The sequence below is a fragment of the Tiliqua scincoides genome, chromosome 2 (assembly GCF_035046505.1).
Source record: "Tiliqua scincoides isolate rTilSci1 chromosome 2, rTilSci1.hap2, whole genome shotgun sequence".
NCBI lineage: Eukaryota > Metazoa > Chordata > Lepidosauria > Squamata > Scincidae > Tiliqua > Tiliqua scincoides.
The window spans coordinates 102045069-102057646 of NC_089822.1; the positions used below are offsets into that span (position 1 = coordinate 102045069).

Here is a 12578-nt window from a genome sequence, read left to right on the forward strand (position 1 = left end):
GCACACCTGCCTGGCCCTTGGTCTCGGTGAAGAAGAGCCAAGTGATATTACAGCATATTGAAAAAGTTCCCTCAGTGCAAGTTCAAGCTCACAAGTAGGAGAATGACTCTTAATCATCTTGGTGCTGCTACTGTTTGAGTCACTGGACAGCCTCCCTGCTTACTCAGCCCAAAGAGGCAGTAAGTGGTCTGTATTAGTCTCCTCCTGCTTTCCTTCTCCTTTATTCCTGGAGGCAATTTCCTCTGTGTTCTGGGCCGCAAGATCACACAAAAGACAGCAGTTCCTCTGAGGATGGCCCAGCATAAAGAGTGTACAGATCAGAGGGGGTGGTTCTCTTGAGCACAGATTCCAGCCTGCCTCCCCACTTCTGGGCATCTAGATAACAGGAGACAGGTGCAAGCATAGGAGGTTTTTGCTGCCAGTGTTCCTCTTTCTCCTCATGAGAGTACTTGCTAGCTGGTGCTATGGATCCTTCCAGGCCCCTTGCAATTCAACCTGCAGATATAGCCCTCTCATCTCACTCCATCCTGAGAGCCATTGAGGAAAGCAGTGTCTCTTTCTGGAAGATGTTAGCCCAAGGCTGCAACTCAATTCTTTTTTCCTCTTGCCTGTGGTTGGAATAGCAGATCTGATGAGGCCAATGCTATAGTTGGATTCCTGCCAAGGAGATCGTGGGGAGTTACCTGAAGTACTATAAAAGAGGTTTCTGTGTCTGAGAACCAGGAGAGCTACTGCTTTCCTCTGTCATTGGAGGCTATGCTAAGCTAGATGGACCAATGGTCTGAATCATAAGGCAGTGATTCTCACACATGTAGCATCGGAGCCCACTTTTTAGAATGAGAATCTCAGGACCTGCCAGAAGTGATGTCATGACTGGAAGTGACACCATCAGGCAGAAAAACTTTTACAATCCTAGGCTGCAATCCTACCCACACTTACCCAGGGGTAAGTCCCATTTACTGTCTTTGTTAAAACAATATACATAGTAGCTTGTTCAAAGTACAGGTCTGTAACACTTCCCCAAATGCAATCACATACCATGATAGAATCAAGTCTAATATATTAAAAATAAAATATTGAAATGAAGGAGGAACCTACCTGAAATTGGCTCGCAACCCACCTAGTGGGTCCCAACCCACAGTTTGAGAAACACTGAATAAAGCTTGGGACAAGCATACTTGACAGACCGCCTTCTTCCATACAATCCACTCCATTCTCTGAGGTCATCAGAGGGGGTTGTGCTGCTATCGAAAGAATTCAGGAGGATGGAGGTTAGAAACAGGTGCCACCACTGAAAAGGCCCTGTGTTATGGAACTCTCCCGTTTGAGCTGAGGACAGCCTCTTTATTAATCTGCCTGCGAGGCTGAAAACAGGTTTATTTAGGAATACCTTTGAAGCCCTATAATGGCTGCTTTTAGGAAATTATGTAATGTTTTTTACTACCACGTTTTATTGCTGGCTGCTTTGCTTTTTTATTATCTGCTTTCATTGCCCTTTTATAGCTTTTATCTTTATTGTATCTATTATACAGGTACAACCTATTTATCCACAGATTTTTTTTATCTGCGGATTTGTCTCAAGGAGAATCGGGTGGGGGAAATTCAAAGTCGAACACACCTTTGCCTTGTGCTGGTGCTTTGCTCGTTTCAAGGCAGCCCAAAACACTGCAAAAAGTCTCCGCCTTGCACAGGCAGGGAAATAGCCCTGGAGCCCTGGAAGAGGTTTTGCTTGCAAAGGAACAGTAACACTCCTGGAGCCCCTGAGGCAGCAACAAGGCTAAAGGGGGGGGGGCAGAAAACTTCTGTAACCAGAACACGTGCAGCAAGGTGGAACTCTGGAGCAAGGTGGAGCTTGTGCACGCGCATGCGCGCGCGCACACACACGCAGGAGCAGTAGCAACAGAGGGAATTGCTTTAAAAAGCCCAGGGAGTATTTGTCATTCTCCCCCCCCCCAATCAGACTGAGATGGTGCAGACTCTCTATGCTCCAGCCAAAGCATGAGATTAGGCTACAATCCGATCCACACTTTCCTGGGAGTAAGCCCCATTGACTAGAATGGAACTTGCTTCTGAGAAGGCAAGCATAGCTCTCAGGCTACAACCCAATCCACACTTTTTTGGGAGTAAGCCCCATTGACTACAGTGGGGCTTCTGAGTAGAAATGCATAGGACAGGACTCTTAAAAGCTCAGCAGAAGTGGGACAGCTGGCAAGGGGGGAGAGCTGAGTATGGAACTGAGGAGCAGGAGGCAATTAAGAACAGCTGCCTGAAGTGTCAGGCTGCAGCGTATTTGCTTAACTCTATACAATTTAGCACAATGTGTTTTTCTTAATTTCAGCGGGTCATGGAACAGAACTCACGTGCATAAATAGGCTCCACCTGTACCATGTTTTATGTATTCATTGTTAGCCACCTTGGGTACCCTCCAGGGAGAAAGGTGGATTACACATCCAATAAACAGGGTGCTCCTATCTTGAATTCTGGGCAGTCCTTTTTTCCTTTTTAGAGGGTGTGGATCTATGTTGGCTCTACCTTTTAATTGGAGGATGGGTTTACCCAGAGCTTTTCAAACCAGGGCATCATGATGCCCCAGCCTGAGGGCCCTGAACTCTTTCCCCTTAAGGGGCAGGGGGATTGTGTCTTGGGCATTGTGTCGCTAAGGGGGCTGCAGAGACTGGCATTTACTTACTAGTCTCTACAGCAGCCTCCCAGGCTGTGAGGAGCCCTGCATGACCGTCTGCAGGGCTCCCCAGCCTTCAGAAAGTGAAAGCAGAGCAATTGTGTTCCACTTTTGGTTTTGTGGAGGTGGGGCACTTTCTGAAGGCTGGGGAGTCGTGCTGGCGGTCATGCAGGGTTCCCTGCAGCCCTGTTAGTGACACAATCCTGGCATTGTGTTTCTGCCTTCCCCCCGCCCCTGCTGCCTTCCCTGCTTCCCACACTTACTGCAGTCCTCAAACTCCCTGTGACTTTGAGAACCGCAGGGTTAACTCTTTACTACTTGCTGTCCTGTCTGGCAGCCAGAATGGAACGTCATAGGAAACCCATGTTCTGTTTTCAAATTTTTAGTCCAGAGCTGGGGCCGGCAACCTGCGGCTTTAGAGCCGCAAGCTGCTCTTTCAGCCATCTGCTGCAGCTCTAGGTAAAAGTGGCGGCACTTGCTGTTCCCAGAGCACGGCCATTTGGTGGAGGTGGAGAGCAGCTAAGGAGAAGCGCCTCCGAATGGAAGAGACTGCAGGCGGGGACGGACGGGCGGAGAGCCCAGCTGGAGGATGGCTCGTCACGCCCCGCCCCGCCATGGCAGCCCCCCTCCCTCCTGATTGCCACGGAGCCGCAGGACTTGCCCAGCGGAACTCCTCTCTCAGGAGAAGGACAATACCAACCTTTGCGGGTCTACTCAGAAGGAAGTCCCACTGTGTTCCAAAGGGCTTACTCCCAGGAAAGTGTGCAGGATCGCAGCTTGAGGCGGAGGTTGCAATCCTATCCGAATTTTTCTGGGAGTAAGTTCCATTGATTACAATGGGACTTACTTCTGGGTAGACAGGCACGGGACTGGACTCTCACAGCCCAATCCTATATGCACTTTCCTGGGAGTAAGCCCCATTGACTCCAGTGGGACTTACTTCTGTGTAGACAGGCATGGGCCTGGGCGCTCGGTCGCTCACAAAGCCACCAGCACAGGATAGTGACGTTGTAGCCCCCCTGCAGAAGAGGCTTTCCTGCCTGCCCCTGCATGTAGAGCTGCCCCCTTCACTGGCCAAGGGATGCTGCCCCACCCGGGCCGCAGCCAGAGGCAACAGGGGAGAGGCAGAGAGCAGCAGGCAGCAGCCTTCACGGGTGAGAAGAGTCTCTCCTCTCCTTCCAGCCCGGTGCCTGTGGGCAGTGCAGCCGCTCCGTCCTTCTGCCCCCCCCCCACAGGCTGCCTCCAGGCAGGTGGAGGCGATGGACGGAGCACGGCGCTCAGGCCCCTTCAGGCGGGATCCTCGACGGGGCGTGCAAGGTCTGCCTGCAACAGCTCGCCCACCTCCCCTCCAGGCTGAGTGCTGCGCCCCCTTCAGCTACGCCACTGCGTGTGAGTGCCCTTGGCAGGGGTGTCTGCGTGCCTGGGTGGCCCAAAGGCTGTGCTTTCTGAGGCAGCACCTGCCATAAACGGGCACCAAGTTGTGGTTGGGACAGTGATCAGCACATGCAGCCTTCCTGGGTTTCTCCACCAGTATACCCAGTGGTACCACCAGTGGTGCGTGAGGGGTGTCTGGTGGGATTCAAAAATGCAACACATGATAGTTTTTTTTTATACATAGCATAAAGGTAAAAAAACAAACAAACTATATCTGCAGTGTTATCTTCATTTTAGATGTCAAAAGGGTTTTGTGGCTCCCGAGGTTTTCTTTTCCCCAGAAAACGGGTCCAAATGGCTCTTTGAGTGTTTGAGGTTGCTGACCCCTGGTCCAGAGGCTTTCAGGGTTGCCTAATATTTTTTTTAACACTAAGTGTTTTTGAAGGTAGCATTATTTGAACTGTGTTTTCTGCCTCTGTAGTGATTCATCCTTCAAAGTCTAATTATGAGTTTTATTGCTAGGGAGGTGAAACACTGTGTCTGACTCTCATCCTTTTTCTTTTTCTTTTGCAGTAGTGGTGATCTCCCCAGAAGAGGAGTGGGAAGCAATGCAGCCAGAGCTTCAGGCAACCTTGAAGGGTTGGCTTTGCTCACAGCAGGAGGAGGAAGAGATGGATAAGCTTGAGACAAGAGATCCTGTGCAGTTATCTGACAGCATCATCCAGCTGTTGAGAAAATCCAATTATAAGTGAGTAAACCTGGGAAGGAACAGTGTGCTTTTTATCACAATAAGGACTTTTGGAGGGATTTGCATATTCCATAAATAACCAAGGTCAGTTCATCCATAAGGCAAACTGAAGTGGCTGCCTCAAGCAGCAGACGGTTGGGGGGGCATTTCTGCCTATTTTTCTCTACTGCTCTTTCTACTCCCTGGATTGGAAAAGAAAGGGGGCAAACAGAGGAAGAGAAAATATGGAGGGAAGGGAGTGCAGAGCCAGCATTGGCAAGTGGGAGAAGCAGAGGCGGGCACATTTGGTGGGGGAGGGAGAGGGCAGCAATTGACCATTTGCCTCAGGTGTCAGGGCATATTGGCTTGGTCTTGCAAACGGTCTGCAAGCAATTTCTGAGATACCTATGGAAGTAAAGCTGGATGAATTTGTGAAAGGTTCCTAGAAAGGTCTGTGCTTATTGCTGTGTTGGCTCTCAATGCAGGGATGCCATCCAACTGGCACATGAAGGTGTCTGCCGATTCAAAGAGTTGCAGCCATTTGCTGGCAATGGCTCACAAGCAGATGGTACTAAAGAAGATCTTATCCTGGATGTGCTGAGAACACTTTACACAGGTAATCATATGGTGCCACTCTTAACACTATCCCTTGATTGGTTTTGTTATTCATGGAAGCAGAAGGTCCTTCTCTCTTCTGCAGTCAGTTTAGCCTGCAGATAAATACTGTTGCACCTAACTGTGTCCTATTTGGGTAGAAAGTACATGGTGAATAGCCACATTTTATCGTTCAAGAGAATGCATGGATCAGGAGCTGAACCCCCTTTTCTTCCCACACCTTACCCTCTGCGGTTGATCATCCAAACCTCTTTCTCTTTCAACCCAGCTTCAGAAGTGAGTTGGGATGAAAGAAAAAAGGCTGAACTAATAGAACACAAAGGAATAGGGCAGGGAAGGGGTTCAGCTCAGTTGACTACCATCCCCAATCAACTCCCTTCTGGAAATGCTGGGGGAAAAGCACTTTTCCTTTGTTTTTAGAATGGGTGACTAGTTAACTAAGGGCGCAATCCTAACCTTGTGTTAGGGGCTTGCACCAGCTCAGGAGGGTTGCAAACAAGTCCACCTCTATAAACTAGGTCTACGTTTCCTTGGTCTGAGTTAATGATACTAAATATGAGGCAATCAGTTTAAAACTGTCTACATTCACTCCCTATTTCTCCTGAGCAGGGTCTCAGGCAGAAGGTGCTACTGAAAAATCTGCAGATGTTTCAAATACTGAGGGTGACAAGCAGGTGCTGGTGGAGATGGAGCAGCCACCGGAGCTGACAAAGCAGGAGATGCTTGTGCAATATCTACAGGATGCCTATAAATTTTCTGCAAAAATCACAGAGGCCTTAAGCATGGTCTCCAGGATGATGTATGAAAGCTCTGTCTCGGGTAAGTGTACTGGCCCTGTTGTTCTCCTGCATATCAGGCTTGTTAGAGTTTTGGCTTCACTCTCTAGTCATGCCCAAAATGAGATTTCTGAAGCAGCATGTGGAATGGAGGACTTCGCAACTCTGTGTTCTGGTATTTTTGACTGGGTTCTTCTGGCACACAGCAAATTGCGAAGTAAAAATCAACTTGTCTGTACTACTTCTAAATGTAAGTGGGGATCTGTGTGACTAAGTGCTTCCACCCACCAAGAAAACTTCCCTACGTGAAGAAAATTGTTGAACTTTTTCACCAACATGCTAGTTTTATTTATACTTGAAGTTTCTTTATGGAACTTCAAGTCTAAATATCTCCCATGCAATATCTCGCTATCTTAATTGGTAAGTTCCAGGAACAGTTTTGCCATGCAGTGTACTGCACCTGGAGAGCTTCAAAGAGGTAGGGGTGTGTGTGTGTGTGTGTGTGTGTGTGTGTGTGTGTGTCAACTTCAAAGGGACCTGGGCATTTGTGTGTAGACCCGGTTGCCTGTCCTTCGTGCATGCCACAGATGGTGGTCATTACATGACTAGCAGCCTGTACAGCATATAAGGCAGGACTCGCATTTTGGATTTTAAAATGCATGCTCTTCTACAGAGCCCTGTTCTGCCTGTATCCCAAGCACCAGGTTTTTAGAAACATGCTAAACACTGTAGGAGGCAGCCATGTTTTAGTCAGTTGATTTCTCCCCCACCCCCGACCATTATTTTAAAGATGAGACTATAATCTGAGGGCAGGAAAGAAGAGAAGGGTCTTTCAGCCTATGATTGCTGTTGATAAAATCTGTTAAATAAAGATTTGGAGTGGAAATTGACAACTGGAGTTGTCCATTTGTCTTTGGGTGGCAGTAGGAAGAAATGCAATAAGGCATTCAGCCTAAATGTATGGAAAAATATTGTTGGATTTTTATTTTGTTTTTTTGTTTATTACAGATACAGGGCAGGGAAATGGGCTAGATGGGGATTGGTCTACACGGGTTACACATTAGGGTATTGGACATGGATTACAATATGCATTTTTATTTAAAAAAATACAACTGGAAAAAATCAATACAAATATTACCACATTTATCATTATAATATTTACTAATTTATCTAAACAATAAATATTTATATAAGGTTATCTATCCAGTCATAAAAATGCTCCCAAAATCTTCTTATTTTACCTGGATCTCTGTCTTTTATTCTTCCTGTTAATACATCCATCACATGAACAGTGATCATGCTGCGATCCGTTTTGACATGCACGTTGGGGGAAGAATACCAGGCAAATCCCTTGACTTCCGATGGGCGGACTTCCCTCAAATGAGGAGGCTGGTTAGAAGGAGGTTGAAAGGGAGGTTAAAAAGAGTCCAATCTCTCCAGAGTGCATGGAGGCTGCTTAAAACAGTAATAGAGGCCCAGCAGAGGTGTATACTGCAAAGAAAGAAGGGTTCCACTAAATCAAGGAGGGTGCCCGCATGGCTAACCAGCCAAGTTAGAGAGGCTGTGAAGGGCAAGGAAACTTCCTTCCGTAAATGGAAGTCTTGCCCTAATGAGGAGAATAAAAAGGAACATAAATTTTGGCAAAAGAAATGTAAGAAGGTGATATGGGAGGCCAAGCGAGACTATGAGGAACGCATGGCCAGCAACATTAAGGAGAATAATAAAAGCTTCTTCAAATATGTTAGAAGCAGGAAACCCACCAGAGAAGCGGTTGGCCCTCTGGATGGTGAGGGAGGGAAAGGGGAGATAAAAGGAGACTTAGAGATGGCAGAGAAATTAAATGAGTTCTTTGCATCTGTCTTCACGGCAGAAGACCTCGGGCAGATACCGCTGCCCGAACAGCCCCTCCTAACTGAGGAGTTAAGTCAGATAGAGGTTAAAAGAGAAGATGTTTCAGACCTCATTGATAAATTAAAGATCAATAAGTCACCGGGCCCTGATGGCATCCACCCAAGAGTTATTAAGGAATTGAAGAATGAAGTTGCAGATCTCTTGACTAAGGTATGCAACTTGTCCCTCAAAACGGCCACGGTGCCAGAAGATTGGAGGATAGCAAATGTCACGCCTATGTTTAAAAAGGGAAAGAGGGGGGACCCAGGAAACGATAGGCCGGTCAGCCTAACATCCATACCGGTTAAGATGGTGGAATGCCTCGTCAAAGATAAGATCTCAAAACACATAGATGAATGGGCCTTGCTGAGGGAGAGTCAGCATGGCTTCTGTAAGGGTAAGTCTTGCCTCACAAACCTTATAGAATTCTTTGAAAAGGTCAACAGGCATGTGGATGTGGGAGAACCCGTGGACATTATATATCTGTACTTTCAGAAGGCATTCGACACAGTCCCTCACCAAAGGCTACTGAAAAAACTCCACAGTCAGGGAATTAGAGGACAGGTCCTCTCATGGATTGAGAACTGGTTGGAGGCCAGGAAGCAGAGAGTGGGTGTCAATGGGCAATTTTCACAATGGAGAGAGGTGAAAAGCAGTGTGCCCCAAGGATCTGTCCTGGGACCGGTGCTTTTCAACCTCTTCATTAATGACCTGGAGACGGGTGAGCAGTGAGGTGGCTAAGTTTGCAGACGACACCAAACTTTTCCGAGTGGTGAAGACCAGAAGTGATTGTGAGGAGCTCCAGAAAGATCTCTCCAGACTGGCAGAATGGGCAGCAAAATGGCAGATGCGCTTCAATGTCAGTAAGTGTAAAGTCATGCTCATTGGGGCAAAAAATCAAAACCTTAGATATAGGCTGATGGGTTCTGAGCTGTCTGTGACAGATCAGGAGAGAGATCTTGGGGTGGTGGTGGACAGGTCGATGAAAATGTCGACCCAATGTGCGGCGGCAGTGAAGAAGGCCAATTCTATGCTTGGGATCATTAGGAAGGGTATTTAGAACAAAACGGCTAGTATTATAATGCCGTTGTACAAATCGATGGTAAGGCCACACCTGGAGTACTGTGTCCAGTTCTGGTCGCCGCATCTCAAAAAAGACATAGTGGAAATGGAAAAGGTGCAAAAGAAAGCGACTAAGATGATTACGGGGCTGGGGCACCTTTCTTATGAGGAAAGGCTACGGCGTTTGAGCCTCTTCAGCCTAGGAAAGAGACGCCTGAGGGGGGACATAATTGAGACATACAAAATTATGCAGGGGATGGACAGCGTGGATAGGGAGATGCTCTTTACACTCTCACATAATACCAGAACCAGGGGACATTCACTAAAATTGAGTGTTGGGCGGGTTAGGACAGACAAAAGGAAATATTTCTTTACTCAGCGTGTGATCGGTCTGTGGAACTCCTTGCCACAGGATGTGGTGATGGCATCTGGCCTGGATGCCTTTAAAAGGGGATTGGACAAGTTTCTGGAGGAAAAATCCATTATGGGGTACAAGCCATGATGAGTATGCGCAACCTCCTGATTTTAGAAATGGGTTATGTCAGAATGCCAGATGCAAGGGAGGGCACCAGGATGAGGTCTCGTTATCCGGTGTGCTCCCTGGGGCATTTGGTAGGCCGCTGTGAGATACAGGAAGCTGGACTAGATGGGCCTATGGCCTGATCCAGCGGGGCTGTTCTTATGTTCTGCTATTTCATAAATCTCATCTATTTCTCTCTAATTGGAACTTCTATAGATTTCCACATTTACGCATATAATATTCTTGCTGCTGTACTAATATGTGTAATAAGGTATTTCTTGTGGTGTTCTTTAATTTCTGATGTCACATTTAAGAGGAATATTTCCAGTTTGAATGGTATTCAGTTCAATATCTCTTGTAACATTTTAAGTATCATTTTCTAATATTTCTTTGCTTTTTTGCATGTCCACCACATATGATAAAAAGTTCCCTCAATCTCTTTACATTTCCAACACTTGTTTGATGAACCTGAATACATTTTTGCTGTTTTCTCTGGAGTCAAATGCCATCTATAAAACACTATATAAATTCTCTTTAAAGGAAACTGCTTTAGTTATCTTAATACTTGTATTCCAAATTTGTTTCCAATCGTCAAGCGGTATATTAAGAAAAATATTGTTGGATTTTTAAACTCTACTCTGCCTCTTTTGTAAAATATCGATTTAATTTGGCAAACCACATTCAGTAAAAACAAGGCACTTCTTCCAAAAAATTAGCAAGTAGACAATGCATTACTGGATGATTAAAAAATGTGATGATGATACTGAAAAACTCAAATGCTCTCAAAGAATGTGCAGTCCTCATCCTTCCCTTCCTTCCTTCCTTCCTAGTGGTGCAAGAGGCCATTGAGTTCTTCGTGATAGTCTCCCAGTTTGGTGTTCCTCAGGCTGTACTTGGAGTCCGCCGGATGCTCCCTCTCATATGGTCAAAGGAGCCAGGAATCAGAGAAGCTGTGCTAGATGCTTATAGGAGGCTCTATCTGAATCCTAGTGGAGACTCTGAAAGGTTAGGCTAGCTCCTTTCCACCAACCACAGCAGAATGGACTGTGCATTCTCTTCTTGGCATCTGGTGTGTACACAGCTGGGTATCCTATCTTCTCATTTGCTCCTGTAGGCAGGGCCACTTGAATTCAATTTGTTATGATCCTCTTAAGCCAAAGGGGATCCTCCCTAGTTTAGTTCTGCCTGCTCCAAGGTTTCATTGGAGTTCCTGCTTCTTAGGAGTATTTCTGAATATCAGGGCAGGATCAAAGTCAGCCTGCTGCAGAATGAGCCTCCATTTGACTGCAGTAACTCAGCTTACTTGTTTAGGGCAGTAGTGCTATTTGACATTGTCAGGGAAGGTAGCTGAAGGTTGCAGGCCAATTGAAGGAAGTAGACCTAGTGGTTAGTGCTTGGTGCATCCCTTCCCGTTCTCCATTTTCTCTTTTTTCAGGGGTCAGCAGCTGAATGGAGGGACGACAACTGTTAGTTTTATCTGCTACCACCATCTCAAGCTTAGGGGACCAGGCAAAGGAGGGGGGCTATGTGAGGAAAAATCCTCACTCTCAGCAGAATATAGAACCCTAGAGGTTCTTATTTAACATCAAACTGCAGTCGAGCCCGCAAGCAATTTATGTGTCAACCCACTGAATTGCCACTGAATATCGACTAGGTAGGCAAGGAGTCAGTCTAAGTTTATAAAAAATCCAAGGGACACTGAATTAAACAAAATGGAGGAAGAGGTAGAAAAAGTACAACAAGAGTTAGCATCCTTCAGTCTTGGAAGACTATGGTGTCACGCTCTGAATGGTGGTTCTGGAACAGAGTGTCCTCTCCAGTGTGCGAAGCCTGGGTAAAGTAGGTATGGAGGATAGGCTGTTACCCATGCAGCAAATCCCCCCTCTCCACGTTGCTGAAATGGTCCAATGAAAAGCAGAGGCCAATACGGTTGGTTCCAGTGGCGTCGCAGGAGTTGCCAGAACGTGACTGTGTTCAGCCATGAACTGCCCCAGGGACTCCGGCTCCGGATTTTGACAGGAGTCTCGAGGTTGACTCCTGAAGCCTCTTCCATAACTGGATGTAGCCACAAGGCAGTGGAGGTTTGGGATCAGAGTTTTCCTTCTCTCAGATGAGCTGCCTTCCCAGGCTGACGAGTCCCATCTACCCGGTGGCTGTTTAGTCGCCTCTTACGACAAGTACAGCCAAACTGAGGGCCTATTTTTATCCCCAGCCCCCAGGGGAGTACAACAAGAAGGCGAGCGTAAAATGCCTGCACTTGGCTAGATGGCTGTGAAAAACAGGTTGACCAAATTAACTGCATTAACTGGTAATGCCCAGTAGAGGGAGCCAGGAAGTTACGTGGGTTTTACCCTCAACCAAACCACAGACAGCAGCAGTGAAGGGGTAGTTTCTGGTGGCAAAATGTCCCTGCAGTGATGGGCAGACATCGTAGGTGTGTGTTACTCTGGCCTTTGCCAAGGGCATACAATACAGAGCAGGAACCTTGGTAAGATGCAATTTGGACAGATCAGACCAATCAAAGGCCTTACCTTCAGCTCTGATGGACAAGGAGGGCAATGGTTGTAGTTAAGGTTCATTTCCAGCTATGGCTGGAGAGCCTCTGCCATTCGGTGTCCGCAACATTGCGCTTGGTTGTTGGTATAAGAGAGCCTAGAGGAGACAGTTACCCACCAATCCATGGCAATAATCAAACCAGTCCTTCCAAAGCTAATTGAATGACCCTGACTATTAAAGCAAGTGGGAAGAGTATGCTATTCAAGAGTACTCTCCAGTTCCTTAAAATAGTAAACTTATTGCAGTAATTCTGGTGTTCTTCTGGGGACTTCCAAAACTTTTGAGCTGGCAAAAGATCAAAATCCAGCCATCTCTGCAGTAGTCCCTTTTTTCCCCAGAATAGAAAGTGAATAATTTCCATGACTTCTCAAGCTGCCT

The 12578-nt window shown here is 46.7% G+C and overlaps 1 protein-coding gene across 1 annotated transcript in view; it reads left to right on the top strand.

Annotated features, from left to right (window-relative positions):
- The window catches only part of NCAPD2 (non-SMC condensin I complex subunit D2), a 38751-nt gene that overhangs the window by 11615 nt on the left and 14558 nt on the right, over positions 1 to 12578 (top strand). The window contains exons 12-15 of the mRNA XM_066613793.1: positions 4628 to 4802; positions 5267 to 5397; positions 6006 to 6215; positions 10475 to 10649. Of these exons, the coding sequence (XP_066469890.1) occupies positions 4628 to 4802; positions 5267 to 5397; positions 6006 to 6215; positions 10475 to 10649 (691 nt within the window). The remainder of the gene's footprint in view (positions 1 to 4627; positions 4803 to 5266; positions 5398 to 6005; positions 6216 to 10474; positions 10650 to 12578) is intronic.